General features: G+C 44.7%; 1 protein-coding gene across 1 annotated transcript in view; it reads left to right on the top strand.

The window, feature by feature from the left end:
* The window catches only part of LOC145399132 (uncharacterized), a 150,705-nt gene that overhangs the window by 49,195 nt on the left and 76,510 nt on the right, over positions 1–25,000 (top strand). Inside the window, exons 3-4 of the mRNA XM_080271871.1 lie at positions 2,770–2,864; positions 9,360–9,431. Coding sequence (XP_080127997.1) covers positions 2,770–2,864; positions 9,360–9,431 — 167 coding nt within the window. The remainder of the gene's footprint in view (positions 1–2,769; positions 2,865–9,359; positions 9,432–25,000) is intronic.

Below are 25,000 nucleotides of genomic sequence, written 5' to 3'. Positions count from 1 at the left end.
GATTCTTACCATCTTTCTAGTATGAATTTGTAGTGGGATCTTAATTTGTTTCAAACACGAACGTTTAGGTGAAGTTTAAAATTATTTCTAGTATGAACTCGATTTTTATGGGAATCTTATTATGTTTGTAGTATGAGCGTGAGTTCTTACGGGAACCTTAAATTTCATTCGGTATATGCGTGAGTTCTTATGGAATTCTCAAGTTATTTTTAGTATGATCCTGACTTCTTATAGGAATCTCAGTTTTATTCTAGTATAAGCATGAATTTTTATGGGATTCTTATTTCAGTTTTAGTGTGAGCATGACTTCTTATCAGTATGTATGTATCTTTCAAACTCTCTAGGATTTTTTTTTTTTTTTTTTTTTTTGGCATAGGTACGGCTCCATATGGAAAGCTTTATATGCGCTATGTATGAATTTATTTTTGTCGTGTGAACTGTATTTTTTCTTTTGTACGGTTCGCTACCTAAATATAGCAAGGCCAATGTGAGCGATGAAGAGAAAATTCCCCTCTCTCTCTCTCTCTCTCTCTCTCTCTCACTTCCTCATTCCCCCAGCGCTTGGCTAACGTTCTGCTCCCACCTCACGTGATATGGAAAGTATGAGGACGTAGGCATCAAATCCTTAACACTTTTTTCAAGCGGATTAACCTCTTCCCATCTGGCCTCTGCCGCGATTTTTCACGATGCATTCCAAGTTCTTTATTGTCTGTCAGTCCCTATCTGCCCGTTTGCCTCCCCCCCACCTCCTCTCTCTCTCTCTTCCCCTCCCCTCGTTTCTCCATGCTCCCCTCCTCCTCTCTTCTCCTCTCCCCTCCTCCTCTCTCCCCTCCTCTTTGTCGCCCTGCTCAACACCTGCGCGTGTGATTGGCTCAAGTTTTATCTGAGCTTCGCCAATCTAAGGACACTGACCTGGAGGGGAGATAAGGGGAAGAGGAGGAGAGAGAGAGAGAGGGGAGGGGTGAGGAGGGCTGTGGGGAGAGGAAAGGGGAGAAGAAAGAGGGGATGAAGAGGGAAGAATGTGAAGGTGGGGAGAAAAGAGAAGTGAATGGTTGTAGGGAGGGGAAAAAGGAGAAGACAGAGAGGAAGAAGGGGGGAAATGGAAGCATGACGGAGAGGGAGGGTTACTGGTGGAGTGGTAGGGGAGGAAAGGGGGAGAAGAGCGAGGGAAGACAAGGGAAGAAGAGCGAGGGGAACGAGGGGGAGACTGAGGGAGGGTAGAGAGGAAGGGCTACAGGTGGGGTGGAAGTGAAAGAGGAGGGAAGTAATGAGGAGGGGGTGAGGATGGTTGCAAAGAGGGGAATGGGGAAACGATGGGAAAAGGAGAGAGAGAGAGAGAGAGAGAGAGAGAGAGAGAGAGAGAGAGAGAGAGAGAGAGAGATGATATCAACATTCTCAGGGTACTACAAAGTTTCCCTTACAGAATGTGTCAATAAAAATAGTTATAACCAACCTACTTTCGTGTAATTCTATTTATTTTTAAATATATCTCCTTCAGTCATCATGTCATTTAACCATACTAAAAACAGACGATTTTGTTCAGATGAAGGAAATCGCGACAGTGAGCTATGAATCTTAACACACACACACAATTTTATAATATCATTTGGAGTGACACCAGACGATTTTATTCAGGTGACCAACATCTTAGACCAAACAATAAAGAGCCTGAAGAGAAATGAAAAGTTAAATTGCTCAATGGTGTGGGAATGGGAGTGTTAGGAAGGGCAGGCTGGGTTAATGCTGTGGCTGTGGCTTTTATCGGTGTTCCTAAGTACACTTGGGATTGTCACCTTCCCTCTCTACACTGGTGACTGTACTGTTAATGAGGAGGGCAGAGAAGGTCGTCTGGGGAGTCTGTTTTACCTTATTGTTTTCTCCCCTCTGTATGCGTCTCTGTTCTCTCCCTACCTGTACGAATCTCCGTTTTCTCCCCACCTGTATGTGAGTCTCTGTTTTCTCCCCACCTGTGTGTGAGTCTCTGTTTTCTCCCAACCTGTATGTGAGTCTCTGTTTTCTCCCCACCTGTATGTGAGTCTTTTTCTCCCCACCTGTATGTGAGTCTTTGTTTTCTCCCCACCTGTATGTGAGTCTTTGTTTTCTCCCCACCTGAATGTGAGTCTTTGTTTTCTCCCCACCTGAATGTGAGTCTTTGTTTTCTCCCCACCTGTATGTTAGTATTTGTTTTCTCCCCACCTGCATGTGTCTCTTTTCTCCCCACCTGTATGTGAGTCTTTATTTTCTCCCCACCTGTGTGTGAGTCTTTGTTTTCTCCCCAACTCCATGTGAGTCACTGTTTTACCTGTATCTGTATGCCTTTACTTTCCGATACCTGTGGAGTTTGTGGGTCTTTGCTTTACTTATATATCTTTACTTAACTCAGGGAATGTTATAAGAACTGCGTGAAATAGGACAAGGAACGAAACGCCAATTATGAAGCTTTATATCTAATTAATTTTAACAATAATTCTTTGGTTATATTTTTCTCTTTACATTCAACAAAGTCGTTTCCCCCCCCCCAAAAAAAAAAAAAAAAAAAAGTCTGGCAGAAGCAGAATAAACGAAGAAAATGCTGTAGGTATTAGGTTAAACAGATTTTATCATGTAGAGAGAGAGAGAGAGAGAGAGAGAGAGAGAGAGAGAGAGAGAGAGAGAGATGATTAATGAGGGAGACAGGACGGGAGGAGGTGACGGTAGGTGACGGAGGGAGGTATGGGGGGGGAGTGCTAGTGTCTCCAGCCAACCTTGCCCTATTTTTATGATCTTCAGCTTAATCCTGTGCCTTATTGTGTGGGTGTGGGTGTGGGTGCGGGTGCGGGTGTCGGAGCGTGGGTGTGGGTGTGGGTGTGGGTGTGGGTGTGGGCGTGGGTTGGGGATTAGGTGGGGGGTGAGGATGGAGATGTGAAGATGGGGGTGGATATGGAAGTGTGTGTGTGTGTGTGTGTGTGTGTGTGTGTGTGTGTGTGTGTGTGTGTGTGTGTGTGTGTGTGTGTGTGTGTGTGTGTGTGTGTGTGTGTGTGTGTGTGTGTGTGTGTGTGTGTGTGTGTGTGTGTGTGTGTGTGTGTGTGTGTGTGTGTGTGTGTGTGTGTGTGTGTGTGTGTGTGTGTGTGTGTGTGTGTGTGTGTGTGTGTGTGTGTGTGTGTGTGTGTGTGTGTGTGTGTGTGTGTGTAGCTGTGAACAGAGAATCACACTAAGCTGTGGTGTTAACAGTACTTAAATGGACAAGCGTGTGGAATAAATGAGTATGCAATGCCATGGTAATATTATGGAAGCTACATTATGGTGGGGTATGGCAGAATGGGTGGCTATGGGAGTGAATATGCGCGTCTGAGGGTAATATTTTGGGATATTCATTTCTTTAAGGTTTGAATCTGAGAGAGAGAGAGAGAGAGAGAGAGAGAGAGAGAGAGAGAGAGAGAGAGAGAGAGAGTGTAAGTGGGATCCTTGGTGTATACTTCAAAGCTTAATTGTGGATGTAATGGTATGTGTGCGTGCTTGTGTAAAGGGAATATCTTACAGCTGCAGGTGTGGGCGTAATTATAGTGCCAGGTGTGTGTGTGTGGGGGAGGGTAGGTAGGTAGGTAGGTAGGTAGGTTTGGGTAGGAACACGGATGCTAAGTATACGGGTCATATGTTGGCAGCTTCGTCTAGGTGTGTAGGTGCGTGCGCTTAGGTGTAGGTGTGTGTGAATAGGTGGTAGGTGATTAGTGGGAAGGTGTAAATGTGGAATTAGATGCAGGTGGGAGAACACACACACACACACACACACACACACACACACACACACACACACACACACACACAAATTTGTACCAGAAAACCAAGGGTTGGTCTTCCTTTCGAGTCCCCTCCTCACCTTGCCAAGTGGATGCCTTTCCCTGCCTACCCTCTTGCCTTCCTCTCTGTCTCCGTTTCTACCTACTTTTCTCTCTTCCTCCCTGTCCTCCCGTCTCCCTCCCTGTCCCCCTGTCTCTCCCTGCCTGTTCTGGTCTTCTCGTCTGCCTCACTATCTCTATTAATGTTCCTCTGCCTGCCCTACTTTCATGCTACCTACCTCACCCACTCCCTTGTTGTCTCCCTTCCTGCCTGCTGTCCTCTCCCTCCCTGTCTCCCTCTTGGCTCCCTCCCTTTGCCCCCCTCCCTGTCTCCCTCTTGGCTCCCTCCCTACCTCCCTCTCTCCCTCCTCTGGCGCCCGTACCCCTCTTCCCCTCTGCCTGCTCCTTTCCTCCCTTCCTGCCTTCTCTCTACTTCCCTCCCTACCTCTCCCTTCCTTAATCCCTGCCTGCCTGCCTCACTCGCTGTTCTTGTCACAACGCCTGCCTCACCATTGCTCTTGATGCCCTCCTTCTTGGCCAACTTTTACTCTACCTGCCTCACCCTCTCCCTTGTTGTCTTCCTGCCTGCCTCCCTGCATGCCTCACTTTCTCCCCGCCTGTCCCATCGCCTACCTGCTTTTCTCTCTGCTTGCCACACTACCTGCCTCACTCCCTCCTTTCTTCCCCTTGACTGGCCTCCCTTCCTCCCCTCTATTTGCCTCCCATCTTCTTTTCCTCCTCTCCTACTTGCCTCACTCCCTCCCTTCCTCCTACCTTAGTTATCTCCATCCCTCCCTTTCTTCTCCATTGCCTACCTCATTTCCTCCTCGCCTGTCTCACTGCCTGCCTACATACCTTCTTCCTTACCTAACTCCTCCCTTATCTCATTCCCTCCATACTTCAACTCTTCCCCTTTTTGTCTCCTATCTCGAACTTCCTGATCACTCACTCCTCCTGTAAACCACTTCACTCCGACAACGTGATTTTCTTCCATTCTTGCTATCTCTGGACGATTACTCTCAGCCCTGGAGAGACATTTCGAGATGGATGGGTTAGCTACAGCCTTCAGTAACCCCTTCACTATGGGAGATCCTTCGTAAGTTTTCTCATCGCTCTCAATTCCAATTTCGTCCTTTTTCTTCACTCTCACCTTTTCAATTCCTCAGATAATAAATTTCCCTGTCACTTAGTATGTTTCCTTTTCACATTCCTTCCCACCCCATTTCTCTGCAACATGTCTTATAAATCTATCGTTCCCCAGTACTTTCTGTTTTCATTTACTGCCACTCTTAAACTCTCAGCCTCTGGTTCTTGTACATCTCTAAACATTATACTATTTATCATTCCTTTCGCTACAATACAAAGGGTCTTCACTGAGCTGAATAAAATCGTCTGCAGAGGGAGGGGAAAAAAAAAAGTTCAAAGTGAATTAAGAGATTGCTTCCAACCCCTTCAGTACAAGAGGCCTCTCTTCTGCTGAATTAAATCGTATGTTGATAGCAAGGGCATTACGAAAATGACATCATGGTACTGAACTTTCTTTTTTTTTTTTATATACACTCACATTCCAATCTTTCACTCCACCAACAAGCATTCCTCACGTCACCTGTTCACAATTTTGTACCCTGTCATTTACACCGTCATCATCCCCTCCCCCCACCTTGATCTTCCCTAATACACTCACAAGCATCCAAATTCATCCCTCACATCACGACCTTGCCATTTCTACCTTTGACTTCATCATTCCTTTACATCATCAGCTTCTCATTTTCTCACTCGATCACTCCTTCCCAGTTCACTCACACACATATTTTTATTCTCTTATTTTATCTACTACGCCACTGTTTGCTCCTTCTTTTATTAATCTTTCTTTTCCCTTCCATCTTCACATACTCCCACCTCGATCTCTCCTTTACTCAGTCACACTCCTTATTCTCCTTATTCATCTCTCATCACTTCCTATCAGCTTAACTCTTTACCTATCTTTTCACCATCTTCCCATACGCTCATCTCGATCCCTCCTTTTTTCCCCTGTATTAATCTCTATCTTCACTTCTTTATCGTGTTAACCCTATACTATTCTTTCCACCATCTTCTCATCCTCCCATCTTCATCCAACCTCAGCTCACTCAAACACATTTCCCCTTCTTCACCTTTCGCGTCACTTCTGATTTCCCACTCTCCTCCCACGTCCTCATTTATCCCTATCCTCCCACTCGCTTACTTCTTCGTGCCATTTCCCCTCAATTACTTTTCTCATACCTCCCTCTCAGCCGTCCTCTCCTCCCACGTGTTCAGCAATAACTCTTTAATAATTGCCACCCAGACAGATTCCTCTCGTCTCATCCTGTCATTCCCTTCTCACCCATTTTCTTCCTAATTCCCTCATCTTTTTTCTTCGCTCTCACGTGCCATTTTCATTCACTTGTAATTCTCACCTCACCTACTTTCATCGCTATCTTTTCCTTCTCGCATCTCTCAGGTTTTCCTCTTTAAGTAACCATCAAACTCCATATCTACAGCTGTCCTAGTCTTCCTCCTATCCTGCTCAGTACCATGGATTTATTTTTATTAGTCTCTATTATGGCTTTTCTGTGTGTCCATCTTGCTACTGCCCGACGATATTACCCAACTCAGTGACAACCTGTATACTCTGTTCACTTTACCTTGGCCTAAAATTGTCATCCCTCCATCTTGAATGCTGATTTATAACAACAGATTACCAATAGAATATGATGCTAGTCACGAAGAAAAACTATAGAAAAGATGGATAGTCACAGTAATACCTTTTCCTGCCACTGAGTTACATAAAATTAGCTCCATAAAGGTGAAAATCTGGCTCATGTTAAAGTGAATGAACTAGAGGAGTGAAGAGGAAGCCATCTCCTTACCCCTTCCTTCCTCTCATCACCTTCAAGCTCCATCATTCCAGCCACCCGGTTACCTGTCAGCTGTTCCATTCTCTGCATTCCTCCCCATTCCTTCCACCCTTCCTTATTCCCATCTATCATCCTCCCTACCCATTCCTATCCCATTTGCTTTACTCATCACCCCATCTTCCCTTTCCCACACCACACATACACTCCTCATCATCTTTCCTTTCCTCTTCCTTCTCCAGTTTTTATTCCTTCCCTCCATTCAGCCAATATACTGTGCTTCCCTTCATTCCTTCCTTCGGGATTGCATCTGCTTTCCCCTCCCCTCCCTTTTCAATCACCTCCCTTCCCTTCACACTCACACACCCACACCTTTTCCACAACACTTATTTCCCTCAAACTTCTTTCCTACCTGACCTATCTTCACTAACCTCTCCATCCCCGTGCGTGGGCCATTGAATTTTCCCCATCATTCCTCGTCCTTAACAACTTTTCCCTTCCTCCATTTTTTCTCATTCCTCCCTTTTCCTACGACGCTCTTTATCCGTCTTCCTCTCTTTCCCCATCTCACGTACATGTCCTCCTTTTAGCCTGTCTCATTTAACACGCATTACCCTTTACCATCTTTTCTTTCACTGTCCTCTTTCCACCACCACCTACCACATCTTTGTTTCCACTCTCCTTTATTACCCCTACCCACTTTTCTTTCCTTGATCTCTACGTGTCCAAAATCATTCCTTCCTATTATCTCTCCCTTCCCCCTTTTCCCAATTCCTCTATCTTTTTTTTGAAGTCCACTCCCTATTTTCCTGTCCTCTCCCCACCACACTTGTTTTCCTCTCCAGCCTTTTCCTTCCTAAGCCCACCTACTCTTTCCCTTGCCCTTTCAGCCAGTGAGATCTAATCTAAGTACCAGAAATTCGCTTGTTGTTGCCCCCCTCCCCTCAAAAGAAAAAAAAAAAAAAGGAAAGAAAAGACACCCTCCTGCTGACGGGGTTTATTAATTCGTTTCTACTTTCAACCTACCCTACTTGCCTCTCCATTAATTTCCTTCTCAACCCCTCTCACACTTCCCTCGTTCAATTTCCTTCTCAACCCCTCTCACACTTCCCTCGTTCAATTTCCTTCTCAACCCCTCTCACACTTCCCTCGTTCAATTTCCTTCTCAACCCCTCTCACACTTCCCTCGTTCAATTTCCTTCTCAATCCCTCTCCCATTTCCCTACATCAATTTCCCTCTCAACTCCTCTCACCTTTCCCTCCATTCCTTACCTTCTTAGTCCCTTTTACCTTTTCCTCAATCCCTTCCTTCCCAATCCCTTTCACTTTATCTTCTATCCCCTTCCTTCCCATCCCTTGTGCTTTTCCTGCTTTCTCTTTCCTATCCAATCCCTTCTACTATTCATTCTGTCCCTATCTTTTCCAATTCCTTTTACTTTTCCCTCTATCCCTTTCCTTCCTCACTGCTTCTACCATTCCTTCTCTCTCTTTCACAACAGCTATTACTTCTTCGTCCGTCTTAATCATTCCACAATCCACCTACTTATCCTATCACCCCTTTCCTTCATCTCACCTTCAAGCCCCTCACCCCTACCTTCCCTAACTTACTTCATCTCCCTCCACTTCCACCTTCCCCGCCACACTAACATTTCCACAAAATTCCCCCTCCTTTCCACCCTCCCTTTCCCCACGAGTCTGGGTGTGGCATTCTCCCTGAGTTATGGGCTTGGGCATCAAAAGACCTTCCTGGCACGGGTTTACCATCAGGGGCTGGCAAAGGAACGCCCTGGTCTGAGTAAATGACGTCACTGCCTCGCCTATATATGGGAGACGGGGCTCTGACGTCGATGGGTGGTTGACAGCTGGTGTGTTTTCTTTCCATCTTCCTGACTTGCCTACTCTTCCGGATTTGGGAGAACGAATTTTGATGTTTCCTTTTGTGGTGATGGTGATGGAGACTGGCTTGTGATTATTATGCTAATGTTATGGTTATCATTACTATTACTACTACTACTACTACTACTACCACTACTACTACTATTTTATCATCATCATCATCCAGACGAGCATTATCATTTAAAGTGTGTGCTGACTATATCTTTTCATGTGCACATACTCGAATTATGTCGGCTCTACTGGTTACATGTACACATTCTGACACACATAAACGCAGCAATTACAACACCTTCCCATGTATCACTCTTCCTACAGACACCCTATTTTAATTCGTACTTCGCCAACATGGGAAAGGTTAATTCTATCACTCTTCCACCTAGAAAAATATCCGGTCCTATAATGAGTCTACTATGGAATGATGTAGATAAAGAAATACAATCAAATAATTCATTAGTCTGTGCATTATATCCATTATTTTGTCCTAAACGCATTACGGACTGAAATCAAGATCGAGAGCCATCCAGCCATTCATCACCCATTCATCAATTCTTACTTACCTCTAGCCATTCTTTCCTTCTACTCATCTGCTCCGATTTTCCAGTTAAACATCCATCCATTCATCTATCCACCCATCTATCCATCCATCCATCCGTCCACCTATCCATCCAACCATCCGTCCACCTATCCATCCTTCCATCACCTGTCCACCTTTCTCCCATTCCCTGCACCCCCACTTTCATGCCTGTGTCTAATTCTGTTCCTCCCCCTGCAGGTGTGATGGCCTAGAGGGGCCCCTGGGAGTCACCACCACTATGGGAGAGGATTTGAAGTACTGCGGCAACTGGTCAGTGTGTAGTGTATTTCTCTCTCGCTCTCTCTCTCTCTGTTCTGTTACTTTCCTCCCCATTCTTCGATTACCATTCATATTTAAACTTCCTTATTACCTTCCAGTCTCACCACTCTTTTGTCCCTCATGTTTACCTCTCTCTTATTCTTCAGTCCCTACCTCCCCATTTTACTGTTACCTTTCTTTTCTTCTTCCTGTCTCGAACCACTCTTGTCCCTGTCTCTCTCCATTTTCCCTGTATCTTTCCTTCTGTCTGCCGCCATCCTGTCCTTTCCCTGTCCTCACTGCCTGCCTTAAATATCCCGCCTGACACTCTCCTTATAGACACTCCCTGATACCAGCTTCCTCTTGACCTACATTCCCGCTGTCTGTCTGTCGACCTGGCTGTCAGTTTATTTACACTGCTTCTACGCGTCTGCCTGTCGAATGATCCACACTGTCGGTACGTCTGTGTCTGCGCGTCCAAATATCTACACGCTTGTCTGCCTGACGGTTTAGCTGCACTGACTCTATACATCTGAATGTTTGTCGACTGTTCTGCACTACTTCTATGCGTCTATGTGTCTTCCTCCTGATTTACTCCGGCTCAGTACACACACACACACACACACAGCTCTTCTACAGAGTGGAGTCAAAAGTTTTTCGTCTTATCAGCTCTCCTCTTCTTACTGATTCCCTTCAACCTTCCACTCCCCGCCACAATGTTGCACCTTCCTTCCTCCACAGTCCATATGTCGATGGTCTCTGCCCTTCTGAACTAATGGGTGCTGCGGTGAACGCGTGGCACCCGTCTAGCAACGCACTCCCATTCATTTTCTGCCCAACTCTCTTTACTAGAACTCTTTGAGACAAACAGCTGGTGAATTTGAAACTGTACTTCTCAATCTATATTTCCAGCTAGTAATTGCCAGTCTTCAAAAAGCAATGTATCCAGACATCTCGAAATAAACGGACCTTTATGTTAGTTTTTTGCTCAATTTCCTCTGGAAAGGACAACTTTTTGCTGGCTTCCCGCCTTTAGCTCTTTCTTTTTGCTGTTTTTAATCCGTCTTACATTTACTTCCTAACTCGAGGAAAAATTTTTACTTGCATGATTTGTTTTCGGCCCAGTTGTCTTTGTGTTTTGTGGGGTAAGTGACTCGTACGTACAGAAGTGAAGATTTGGATCCTGGTGCTGTTGAACTTGAATGACAGAGGAGAGCCACGCAAAAACAAACATCCTGAGGTAAAGGGCAGCCATTAAGTTTTATACGTCAGGGAATGATCTGTTACTTTACTACGGGTAACTTATGACGATTTACCTCGCCACTTGGAAACCGTTCGGGGTGTGAGGATGAACAGTCTGACTATGAGGATTAATCTCAGTTGATCAAAATGGCCTAGTGTCGGTGAGAATAATATACTCAGGTGCGTCCAAGGCCAAGAAAGGATACAGTTTACTGAGACAGAAGTAGACGCCCACTTGGCACCTGCTGTACATAATAAAACCATTCCAACATGACAAACTGAGGTGAGATGTTTGAAGATTAAAACTGGACGCCAGCTGGTGTGAGGGGGGATGTGAACGGCCCGGCCAAAGGTACACATTCACCACCTGACACTCACTTCCGCCTTTGAAGTAAACGGATCAACACAGGTGAATTCCTCTCTTGAAATCACAAATCCATAACCAGCCCAAGGCGTGAGAAATTCTAACTTTTACATTTGTGCTACAGCCAGATGAGTTTATTTAGTTTAAGAAGGCAAGAATATTACTTATAACTAGAACTCTGTAACTGTTCTGTGGACAGTCACTAATCCCACCTACTGTTTCTTACAATGACCTTGACCCCAATGGGGAGATTTCGAATTTTCTTAATAAAACGAAATAAACTCTTAGGAATCGACCAGCCAATATCATTTTCAGATTATGTGTTCAGGTTCCGTTGAAATCTCCAGTAGACACGACCACCTTATCTCGTTCATTCATAATACTGATGTGACTCTGCCACTGCACGTAAAAGATTTGGATTTTTTTCTCTCAGCAATGGCCCATGCCAGGACACATAACCTGGGCCCTTCAAATTCCTTCTGCAGCCTCCGGTTCTCCTGGAATCGTCACGAAACTCTGAGGCAGGTATAATATTAGCACCAGCAAAAACAATAGTCTCCACCTATGTAACAGGCGGAGACTAATTATTCAGTTCGTCACATACACAGTGTGGTTTATACATAACGCAGTTCAGCTCTCGTGTGTTGCAAGTTAGGTCAGCTAGCATTACCAGTGTCTACCCTGCATCATCATACACTTCCTATTACCTTTTCCATTTTTCATTATGTCTATATCGATACGTATACTGCTTGCATAATGACTAGAATATCATGAAGGATGGATGGATGGAATACTTTATTTATACAAAAAGAAAAGATAAAAGAGCAAGCAAAAATTTTCCTTCGAAATGTAGTTGAACAAAAATGGCCAAAAAACAAGATCCGCTCATTTCGTCCTGCCTGAAGACATGGATTTGCAAGACTGGAGGTCGAAGGAAGAGAGAAAAACAGTTCCAGAGTTGACCAGCCGTATAACTGAAGGATTGAGGATACCAGTTAACTTTTACATTACAAATTAAGAGAAATGGATGCAGAATAAGATGGGTGCGGCGTAAATAAATAAATGAATAAATAAATAAATATACATATTTACACAAATACGTACATAAGATGGGAAGAGGGAATTTACGGGAAAGATACTAAGGATAAACGAGACGAGCTGAAAGGTTAAAGAACGATAGAAAAGAGTGGATAATTTGGCAAGTGAGGGAGATGTGTGTGTGTGTGTGTGTGTGTGTGTGTGTGTGTGTGTGTGTGTGTGTGTGTGTGTGTGTGTGTGTGTGTGTGTGTGTGTGTGTGTGTGTGTGTGTGTGTGTGTGAGAGAGAGAGAGAGAGAGAGAGAGAGAGAGAGAGAGAGAGAGACGGGGGAGGAGGGTAACGTGAGAGAGAGGGAGAGGAGGGGGAGGGCGCTAACAAGGAGGCCTGAAACAGCATAAACACGACTGTCACACGAAAAACTTTAAGTAGCGAAAAGGGCTAAACAGATGAAGACAGAAACTGATGGATTTACAACGCTGAAAGCAGAAGAGGAATATAAGCAGGTAAATAATCAGGCAGGAGGTAGTATATATGAGTAGGGCGAGCGGTAGAGAAGCAAAGCAGTAGACAGCAGGTAGGGTAATGAGGAAGGTGGAGATGTAAATAATGTAAATGAAAGGTGGTCTATAAATAACACTCCCTTTTCACTCTGCTCAGTCAGGGTTATCAGTGTCAATACAGGTTTATTTATTCACTTCTTACTCCCATACCCACGCCCACACCAGCCAACTGAGCCGTCTCCGCGACACAAAATAGTGCCAGGTGAGTTTGCAGATAAGCAGGCCCGTAATCGAGGCAGTTTTTATCCTTACGTTGGGCAGATGAGGCGGATGGGAGAAGGAGAATCAAAACGAGATGCAGGTGAGATGGGGTGCAAAAGTATGTAAGGAAGGGTGGTGTATCGCAAGGAAAGTCTACTAATTAGGGAGAGAAAATCCTGGACCCCATAGTTGTCAACATCACCTCTCACAAGATGCAGCGTCAAGCAACAGACAGACAGACAGAGATTGATAGACAGATAAACAGACAAATAGAGATAGATAAACCTCCTACCTCACATCGAATTACATTATATTAGAACATCAGAAAGTAATGACAGAAGTAGGTATCTGATGAGCAATCGGTGTAGGGATATAAAATGAATGTCAACAATTTCCCTGTCTGTACTTCTGTGCCTTTATGTTCCTGTTTCTGATTTCCTCCTATCTCATGTGTTACTGGGAAATATGATGATGATGATGATGATGAGGAGGAGGAGGATAGTGGTGGTGATGGTAGTGGGCTAATGAGATACTGTTATTGTGGGCGGTAAGTAGTGTGTAGGTAGAGCTGTAAGTATGCAGTCCAACAGGGAGTGCCACACACCTGCCTCCCTGTGTATTCTCTCGCTTGCCAAGTTGCCTACCTACCTACCCACTTCCTGATCTACCCACGTGATTCCTGCCTTGTCTCCCTGCCTCCTTACCTTGAAACTGCCTGCCTTGCCTGCCTGCCTTCTCGTCTGTCTGCCTGCCTCCAATCCCGTGTCTGCCACACTGTCTCCCTGCCACCCTCCCTGCCTGTCTCCCTGCCACCCTGCTTGCCTTTACTGTCTGCCTGCTTGTCTCCTCGCCTCTCTGCCTGCCTTTTTGTTTGACTCTACCACCCTCCTGCCTGTCAGCCTATCTGTAGCCCTACCTCCCTGGCTGTCTGTCTTCCTGCCTACCTAGACTTTCTTCTTGTCTTTCTCCCTCCCTGCCTGTCTCTCTACTTGTCTGTCTGCTCTGCCTGTCTGTCTATCACTCTTCTTACCTGCCTGTCTGCCTCTTTACCTTCCTTTCTACATAGCCATGTCTGTTCCAACTCTTTCTCATTTTCTCCCATCTATTATCTTCATTCCTCTATCCTATTTGCCTACCCTGATTTCTTCCTATTCTTCCAGACTTGTTGCCTACATACCTGCCTACCCTCCTACGGACCCAACTGCCATTCCTGCTGTCCACCTTCCCACCTACCCTGCTGTTTACTTTCTTGCTCTCATCACCATCATTATCCTCTCTCTCTCTCTCTCTCTCTCTCTCTCTCTCTCTCTCACTCTTACCTATTCTGTTCCTTTCTTCCTACCTCCCTTCATCCTCCCTGCTCACCTCATCTTCTCTACTTTCCGTATCCTCTCTGCCTCTTCCCTTCATTCCTGCCTCCACATCCTCTCTGCCTGCCCGATATTTTCCTACCCATATCCTCAGAGAGTGCCCATCCAACCATCCCTGCCTCTCCCATCCTGCCTACCACATCCTCACTTTTATAAATCCTCCCTTCCTACCTATAACCTCACTTTTATAAATCCTCCCTGCCTACCTATATCCTCAAAGATTGCTCCCATCCTTCCTGTCTCTCTCCATCTTCCCTGCCCCTCCCCCTGGCCTGCCTCTCCACTCTCTGCCTTACATATCCTCACCTTCCCTGCCTCCCCGTGCCTCCCCTGGTGCGGCAGAGGTAAACACCCCCTACCCGCTGCCAAGACGGAAGTAGCGCCGTACCCCCCACCCCCTCCTCTTCACCCTCACTCCCTATTCTCTCCTCCTCCTCCATTTCTCTCGCTCCTTTTCTACCCATTTCTCTTCTCCCTCTCCTCTTCTCTCACCCCTCCCTTCCTCCCCCTCCACAGATTGCTTCTTCTCAGGATCCCTCTCCCCCTCCCCCACCTAACTCTTCCCTTCTGTTATTTTTCCTCTTCCTTCCCCCTCACCATCCCACCCCACCTCTCACCAAACCTTTCTACTCTCCTCCTCTCTTCTCCCTCACACTTCTCCCCCTCAACACCTTTCAGCACACCCTCTCCCCATATTTCTCCATTCCACTTTTTCAACCCTCATATATACCATAATTCACGCTGGATTTTACACACTGCTCTATCACACCTTCCCTCTCACGTCTTTATTTTTCAGCTCATATCTCAGATCCATCTTTTCACATACTTCTTCAATAACCCTCTCTCTATCTATCTACTACACACACACACACACACACACACACACACACACACACACACACACACAACGTCCCTATTTTCATCACTTCCCCCCGAGACACTCTCTCACCTATTTTTCTCACACCACTCTCTTACGTCTCCTCTTCCCACTATTTTCTGACACCTTACCCTCACACCTCATTGTTAATTCTCACTCACATCTCTCCCTCACACTCACAGCTCACTCTTACATCTCTCCCTTACAACTCACCCCCATTCTTTCACACCACTCCCTCACGCCGCTCTGTCGCCCCCTCTTTTATGCCTCGCTCCTACACGTCTCCTTACACCTCAACCCCACAATGCTCCCTACACTTCATACAGACCATCCTTCCTCCTCAGTCCACTCTTTATTCCGACTACTATGCACTGAGTTGGGTATAATCCAGGGGCACGAACAGGGCATAGTACAAACAGCAGAACTAACACGGGTGCCGTATGATATTGGGTCCTACCGCCATTAATTCATCACTGACAGCTGACTATATGAGTAAGAATGATAGACTGATAACTAGGGAGGTGACCAACAGGTAGACAGACACAAAACAAAAATGAAAACAGTGTAAATGACAACAAACAGAGATTACACAGGGCGGCATCAAGGGAACGGATCTTGTTGCATACACTCTCACCTCTTTTCTATCAAACTATTTCATGCACAAGAGTTAACTGGTATTCTTCGTCTTTCATGTAAACACCTGTAAAACTTTGGAATTCTCTCTCTTACTCGGTCTTTTCCACTGGCTGCAATTTCCAGTCTATTAAACGCAATGTTCAGGCATCTCGAAAGGAATGGGTCTTGATTTTTTGTTTTCTTTTGTGCCTCACTTTTGGAAAGGACATTTTTTTTTTTTAGTTCACGGCCTTTGTTATTTGTGTGTGTGTGTGTGTGTGTGTGTGTGTGTGTGTGTGTGTGTGTGTGTGTGTGTGTGTGTGTGTGTGTGTGTGTGTGTGTGTGTGTGTGTGCGTGCGGAAAAACGTAAATACAGACAAACAGCTGAATACGCAGCCATACAGGAGGATAAAAGCAGAAGCCAGACTAAGATAACGGCAGACAAACAGGAACAAAAATAGAGAGATATGCAGAGGGGTGAGGAGGGAGGCAGCAAGGAGATGTGGGAGAGGCAGTTAAAGGGTAGGAATTACTAACATACCAAGTTATTATTATTACAGTCACCCCTTACATCCATGTGACCGAGGGAGAGAGGGAAGGGAGAGGGGGAAGAGGGAAGGGCTGACCAAGGGAGTCTGAGAGAGAGAGAGAGAGAGAGAGAGAGAGAGAGAGAGAGAGAGAGAGAGAGAGAGAGAGAGAGAGAGAGAGAGAGAGAGAGAGAGAGGAGGGGTCTCCAGGGTTAAAGAGAACATTACCTTGCAAAACAGAGGAGTAGAAACGTGAAAAAAAGATATGTGACAAAAAAATATATGGACGCAGAGGAAGGGGTGGGGGGGAAGATGACAGGGAGAGAGGGGAGAGAAAAACGAGGGAGGAGGGGTGGTGACAGGGAGAGGGGGGGGGGAAAGCACGGGAGGTGAATGACAGAGAAGGTTACTGTCAAGGTCATCATCATCATCATCATCATCATCTTGTGTCAGTCCTTAGCATGGCATAAAACTTTCTTGGTAAATCCTTTGGTCAATGCTGAATACCACTACGAAACTTGCTTGCTGTCTTGAGTGGGTTGCATCTCGTGTAAGGCTACCTTCATTTGCTAAAGCCTCTGTTAAAACCGGCATCAACAGAGAAAGACTTATCAACTTGTATTTTTAAAAGTCATTTGCGCACTTAGCTTTGTTTCCGTTTTTGCTTTGGAGGATAAATAATAGACAAAATATTTTAAAGACTCAGGTACTGCCATGGCGTCCACGTATTTTGTAAACATGTGAAATCATCGACATCTTAAGTGTGTTCACCTGCTGCATCATCCTTCTTAATTTCCGTCAAAGCTTTCCCATAATCTTCTAACGCAACACTGGGGATTTCCGTCTCCATCTTTTCCCAGTCCTTAATAAACTCACAATAATCTCTTCAAGGCAATCTTAAATACACTCTTTTACTTCCTGGTATATATTTTTTTTACTTCTCCTCGCTCTCTTTCGCTGATACCCCTCCTTCTTCACGTCTCTCTTCCGGCAACAGCTCCTTTTCTTAATCCTTTACACTTTTCTTAGCTTCACGCCTAATCTCTCTCTCTCTCTCTCTCTCTCTCTCTGTTTTTCGTTTTTCGTGAAATTTCTCTCTACCCCACCATGCCAGTTTCCAACAAAGTTCTCCGGTTGCTTTCTTTAATTATCACTACCTGCTTCTCCTTTTCCTAGCTTCATCCCTACCTTGTTGTTACCTTCTCCTCTTGACACATCGCTCTGTATTTCTTTTCCCTACACTCATCCTTACCTTCTTTTACCCTCTCTCTCACTAACAACATAAAAGGGCATCTGCCTCTCTACCTGTGACTACCTGCCTGTTTGCTGCCAGCCTAAACTCTGCCTACCATTCAGCCTAACTGCCTTCTTCTTTGCTCGTATGCCTGCCTGCCTCTGACTACCTGCCTGACGGACGCACGTTACTCTGTCTATCCGCCTGCTCCTCCGTCTGCCTGTGTGGCTCTGGGGTGTTAGTCATTGCATGTGCGTCTTGCCTACACTCTCTTTTGCATTTACATTGCTTCATTCCCCACCGCCCCGTCTTGCTCTAATTGATCCCTCTTTGTTCACCGCCACACCTACCTACACGCTTACCGGGTTACGCTAATCAGCCACACCACAGTACTGGAATTAAAAGCCCCAAAATGTAATTATCATCTGCTCCAAAATTGTGAGATAAGATAATTATGACAGTTTAATGCTCGAGAAATTGTCAGTACCTGTACTGTACATGAATCTTGGCAAGATTTCACCTAAGGTTTTTCTGGATAATTTGTCTGGAGTACTACATGGTATGGTAGCAATACCGTAATTTGCATACACAATGCAGCGGCCGGTCTACACTCGTCTCTCCATGTATGGTCAGCTCAGTTTCATACGTTTAGTCCGTGTTTTGTTTCCTAAGAACAGACTGATCATCATGACTGAGGGACGTTTCTTTATGTTCCTGGTTAAGTGACCCATTCCAACTCATGCTTTGTGTACGAAAGGGACAGGTGTAATAAGAAAGAGTGAAATATTCATTAGGACATATTATCTCCTGGAATGATGATGTAAGTGAATGAGATAATAAAAATGCTTCCATCCTCGTAGGAATCTCGACTGAATACGTAATGTGAGACCACATGAGTACACACACACACACACACACACACACACACACACACACACACACACACACACACACACACACACACACACCGCTCGCTGGTGCAGTGGTAACGTTCTCGCTTGCCATCTGGTAGACGGGAGTTCGCGCCTCGCTCAGGTTGCGAAAAGTTTCACTGACGAAATGGGTGGTTACTGTCCCCCTAGAGCAAGGGGACGGGTGTGTGCGTGTGTGAAGGTCACAGCCTTGCCCTTAGATAGGACTATATGAGCTCTCAACTCCCTTCCGGGAGGGTAAAAGCTGACGATCACGACCATCAGGTGATCCTGACCGACCCGGTGAATTACACAGTATATATATATATATATATATATATATATATATATATATATATATATATATATATATATATATATATATATATATATATATATATATATAAGGAATATCAATACCAGGGCTTGTAGGAACATCTTTAATGGTGACGTTTCGCAATACCTCATTGCATCATCAGACTTAAAAGTAATAATTTATTTTATTTAGAAGCCAGTACAGCTCTGACCTCCCCATCATGGAGACACTTTATACACACCTCTACAAACCCATTATCGGTGACAATAGTTCATCTGTTCAACTGCTGTGTTTTTAAAGGTTTGAATGTATTCTTATCTTGAAATTTTACCTGAATGTTCTTGCTTTTACTACACTGGTTTGGGCATTTTAGTGTATGAATGTTTTTATTTTTTGATGACTTAAGTAGGATATCCATTTGCCTTAGAATATTTCTTAGTTATTTTCAACGCAAAGTTTGATCAAAGACATAAATATTTTTACCACAGCTAAAATAAATTATTACTTTTAGGTCTGATGATGCAATGAGACATTGCGAAACGTCACCATTAAAGATGTTCCTACAAGCCCTGGTGTTGATATTCCTTATTCGCCTGCGCTTTCCAAGCAACCAGTCAGTCGCCAGTATATATATATATATGTATATATATATATATATATATATATATATATATATATATATATATATATATATATATATACTGAAACAGTAAGTTTGAAGACAAGAGCAATTCTCATGTCTTCATCCATCCATCCATCCATCATCCAATCCTACATTGCCCCATGAGGAGCGTAGGAGCCCGGGGCTAGGCAGTTGGTCCCGACATTTAAGATGAGAGTGACCAGCCTTACTCATCCCTGAGTTGCATTACGTAAGCAATCAACCCCAACCATTCCTTTGATAGAAACCTTCACCTGCTCAATCCGATTGGAGCGCAATAATTACCCACTAAACCACCAGGCGCCAAAATTTGGTTGTATGGTTACCACCCAGCGTAGTAAATGGTTTCCTGGTGTACAGGAAACCATTTGGCTTGTCACTCAATGTAGTCACCCACAGGCAGAAGGAAGAGGAAAGAATGAAGGAAAGAAAGACAGAAGAGGGAGTGTAAAGTCACTCGTAGGCAGAAGGACAAGGAAAGAATGAAGGAAAGAAAGACAGAAGAGGATGGAAGGAAAGAAGAATGGAGGAGAGGAAAGGGCAGACACCTGACAGCAGCACTACACAGAGTGAATGGATGGTGAGTGCCCCCACCTACCACAATTCTCAGTCCTCCTAACTCAAAATGTGTTTAGGGTATTTCTGCGTAAACTGGGGAAGTGGGCTTGTGTACAAGTATGGTGATGAACAAACACTAACATACACAAGTTGTACGTTTTACTAATTCATGTTGACGAGAATATTATGTGGCTGGGATGAACGGATTAAGGTGACTTTGTAGAGTGTCAGGAAGGATTAACGTATCATTCCTCAGCTCAATGTATCGCCTGACAGGTACAAGAATATGGCAGGAATGTGTCTGTGCTGAAACGGTTCAAGGACTTGCTTTAAACCTCTCTGGCTGGGGAATCTCTCTTAAGCTGAGTAAAATCGTCTTGCGGCAGAGAGCCTAATAAGGAAATGAGTATCATACTGAAGTGGCAAAACTAGTCAAGGGAGCTGTGAGAGTGTTAGGGGTGATTTTAGGAGGATAGCAGGGGGTTACAAGGGAATTTAGAGGGGGTTTTAGGAGTACTATGGGTGATTTTAGGGATATTGGGGTAATATGGTGACAAGAATGATTTTAGGAGTGTCAAGGATGATCTTTAGGGAGTGTCAGTCAAGATTTAGAAGGTGTCAGCTTCGAGTTTAGGGTGTGTCAGCTAAAATACACGGGGTTTCACAGTGATTACAGAGGTGTCAGCTGGGATTTTAAGAGGGTGTGAGGGGTAATTTTGAGGGCTTCAGCTAGGATTCCATGTGATATCACCGAAAAACTTAGAGGTGCCAGCGACGATTTTAGGAGGAGTCAGCTGGGATTTTAGGGGGTGCAAGGATGGAAATTAAGGGTCTCAGATAATGCTTAAGGGGGATATCAAAGGTGAAAATAAGGGGTATCAATGGGATCAAAATCCTAAAAAACAGAGGGCTTTATTACTCTGTTCTTGCTATTTTCACAGGATTTTCTTCAGATCAGAATAGATATCTTGGACGAAAAAAGTTACACATAGTTTTCATAATCGTCTTCAATACGAGAGGCGTTTCCTTAATTAAATGCAATCGTCTGGAGAGAGAGAGAGAGAGAGAGAGAGAGAGGAGGGGGAATTCATGGTGTGTTGGGGGATGTGAGGGAGTGAATTGAGGGATTAACTCAGGCAAGAATACTATGGAAACAAACTGGAAGGATAAGGGGATGGGGTGGTTCTCTCTCTCTCTCTCTCTCTCTCTCTCTCTCTCTCTTTCTCTCACACTCTCTCTGTCTCTCTTTCATTTACAGGCTCTGTGCACCTTGTCTGTCAGTTCTATTTCTACTCACGCTTCTGTATCTCGGGATGCCCATGTCATACCCGACCCTCATGCCAGTGCTCTCTCTCTCTCTCTCTCTCTCTCTCTCTCTCTCTCGCTCACTCAAAATAGGTCCTCCATTTTTAACTTTCTCGTCACATCCATATCCAGTTTCTAGTCAACTCATTCACGTTCACACACACTGTTTATACAAAACCTCACACACACACACACACACACACACACAATCACAGACTCAAGTACAAGTAATCAGTGTCTCATATTTCTCGTAAAAACATGAAGGAAAAGGTCTCTCCCCTGCTCCAATGGTGCTCTCTCTCTCTCTCTCTCAAAATAGGTCCTCCATTTTTAACTTTTTCGTCACTTCCATATCTAGTTTCTAGTCAACTCTCTCTCTCTCACACACACACACACACACACACACACACACACACACACACACACACAATCACAGACCCAAATACAAGCAATCAGTGTCTCATATTACTCAAAAAAAACATGAAGGAAATGGTCTCTCCCCTCCTCCAACAGTACTCTCTCTCTCTCTCTCTCTCTCTCTCTCTCTCTCACACACACACACACACACACACACACACACACACACACACACACACACACACACAAATCTGTTTTCCATTCCAATTTCATTTAATCTGTCTCCACCTCCCAGTCTCTTCCCTCTCTCTTTTTCTCTCGTCCTTGAGCCTTCCCCCACCAATATATACCAGAGTTCCAAACTTTCATGCATAATTGGCTAATATTAATAGGGTTTGATTCTCTGTCTCTCTCTCTCTCTCTCTCTCTCTCTCTCTCTCTCTCTCTCTCTCTCGAAATAGCAAGGGGACTGACTGGGCCGGCTTCCACCTCTCCACTGTTTCCGCTGACACAAAGGCTGTTTCCTGGGAGAGGTAGGGCGAGGGGAGGGAAGAGGGGTCGGGGAGGAAGGTGGAGATAAGGGAGAAAGAGAATAAGAAGAGGATATGTGAGGGAAGTAAGACAGGAATATGAGGCAGAGAAGGAAATACGAGGGGGTTAATGGGGAGAAAAAGCAACAGGACAAGAAAAATGGGAGACATGCAGGACGAGGAAGTAGAAAGGACAGAAAGGAGGTGAATGAGAAAGAGGGAAGGGAGAGACAGCAGAAACACCGGCGACAGCACAGAGAGAGGGACCAGGGAAGGGGGAAGGAGGGAAGGGAGAGAAGACGCGAAAAAGAAGGAGAGGGACGAGGGAAGGGGGAAGGAGGGAAGGGGGAAGGAGGGAAGGGGGAAGGAGGGAAGGGAGAGCAGAGGCGAAAAAGAAGGAGTGTTAGTGAGAAGCGGGAGACGGAAATTACATGACTATTTAGTGAGTGTATATATGAAGCGATTACTTTTAGCGACGCTCCCTTTACGACTTTGGTATTCTTGTTCTTCATGTCTACAGTCGACTCGTATCTCTGTTACTACAAGAATCATCTCCTTTAGCCTCACTTCTTTCATTCTCATTCCATCCTCTTCCCCCCAGTCTTCTCTTCTTCCTTAGTTGATCACTTAACTTTTCATCCTGACTTTGAGTTTTGTCACCTAATCTTTTCCTCTGCTAAACCATCAAGCCATCATCAAACGTGCTCTCTCTCTCTCTCTCTCTCTCTCTCTCTCTCACACACACACACACACACACACACACACACACTGCCGTTTCTAGCCTTTTGACGGCCCTATGAGAAATGCTGTTTGGGGGCCCCCTATTTTGTGAAACTATGGTGGGGGGATTCCAAACCCTCTAAGGTGGTCCGGGGACACGCCGTTAACATTTAAATGCATCAATCTGGTGCACTTTAAGAGGAAAGGAGGCTAGATCCGTGAAAAACTCGTAACATCTTTTTCCTCTCAAATTCAAATCAAACATTTCAAGTTGACTACAGCAATTTAAACCTACAGAAAATGATAATAAATGGGACACACTGGGGCTCCCCTACAGGATTTCCCGAATCTGCATTATAACATCTCCCAAATGCGCATAAATGAGAAAGATGCTGCATTTTCCTTAAAAGGTATATTTTAAATCTTTGGAAATGTTAAACACAACACATTTTAATTTCTAAAAAAAAAAAAAAAAAAAGCCAATAATGGCAGCTCGGGGGCTCCCTGGTGGCTTCGGGGGCCCTACGCAACTGCGTAATTCGCATATAGTAAGAAACGGCACTGCACACACAATCAATACCACCCACATCACCATTCTTTCTCACCATCATCTCCTTAATCACCACTACGACCTTCCGTTCTCTACGATCGTCACCACAACCACCACTTACACCCTCCACGGTCACCACACCCCCTCTCTCCCGGTCTTAACACCTTCCCCTGAACCATCACCACCACAGTCACCACACCACCACAAAACACCACATCTCTATCTTCACCATACCCCTCTCACGGTAGTCCTGGGCTGGGTAAGGTAGAATTCATCAGAGTCTATCACACTATTATGTTACTTCAAAACAGGAAAAACCGAGATCTTGTTCAGTATGGGGCTGTGTGTGTGTGTGTGTGTGTGTGTGTGTGTGTGTGTGTGTGTGTGTGTGTGTGTGTGTGTGTGTGTGTGTGTGTGTGTGTGTGTGTGTGTGTGTGTGTGTGTGTGTGTGTGTGTGTGTGTGTGTGTGTTAAGGAAGAGGTGACAAGAATACGAAGGAAAGACAGTATTTCTCGGAACTCCTCACACTCGTAACTTCCTCTTAACCTCTTTTATAAACGACAATGGCTGCAGTCCCCAGAATCTCTCTTACCCGCGAATATAAACACATCTCCTATTTACCTGTCTGTCGTGTAACTGTGGGGTCTGTCTCAGGTGGCGATGTGCGGGGAAAAGAGGTAGGAGACAAATTCATTCTCACGCTTACCGGCCTCTGAAATAAATAAATAAAAAGCTATGTTAAGTAACCAGTTTAGGGTTTTCACTTAATATTATCATTCCGCCCTTTTTTCCGGCTATGCATGAGGTAAGAAGGGATATATAGACAAGGAAGGAAGAGTTTTAAAGCACGGTCAATCAGCTGGGCCAGACAATCATTTGCATAGCACTGAAACCCACGGAATCCTAGCTCCACCTCACAAGCTTAACCATCAACAAATCTTCTCTCGGTATTTTTCTTGACACGTGCAGTTCACATACACCTGTCACACGCTTAATGCATCACCAAAACAACAATGAAAGCTTAAGAAAAATTTATTAATTTCACTCCCATTCTTGGATCTCCGTGTACTGTACTTAATCTCTACCTTTTTTTATTTTTACACAGCAGCCTGATACTGTACTACTTACCTGATTCACTGCCACTTTCTATATGTAATTATACTTTTTCATTGCTATTTTCTGGAATTATAGAATACTTAACTTCATGCCCCTTTCTGAACCTCTACAAATCCAGGCTTTAGTGTGGGAAAGATGGTGATGATGATGATGATAACATACATACATAAACACATACATACATACATACATACATAAACACATACTGTACATACATACATATATAAACACATACATATATCAGTGCCTCTTTTTCCTTATCTGTGTAACACCAACAAAAATAAAACCAGATATAAAAACCTGTCGTAAACAAAGTATTACACAAGAGTCAAGTAGGAAGCCATTAAAGAAGGCAAGTGGCATGTGTAAAGGTGTGTGTAAGTCCATTAATCTGGGGTGACGGGTGAATGTATGGGTGGGGCGAGTTGGGGAGGACCGGGGAAGTGGGTATGACGTCATGGGTTGGCACGGTGGGGATCGGGTGGGGTGGAGTGTGGGGTATGGGAACAGGAGATGAGGAAAGTGGATTG

The sequence above is a fragment of the Coenobita brevimanus genome, chromosome 47, assembly GCF_032717465.1.
Source record: "Coenobita brevimanus isolate Jiangsu-jjx chromosome 47, ASM3271746v2, whole genome shotgun sequence".
NCBI classification, from domain to species: domain Eukaryota; kingdom Metazoa; phylum Arthropoda; class Malacostraca; order Decapoda; family Coenobitidae; genus Coenobita; species Coenobita brevimanus.
Note: the sequence above shows the minus strand (reverse complement) of the source record. Positions and strands in the feature narration are given on the sequence as shown.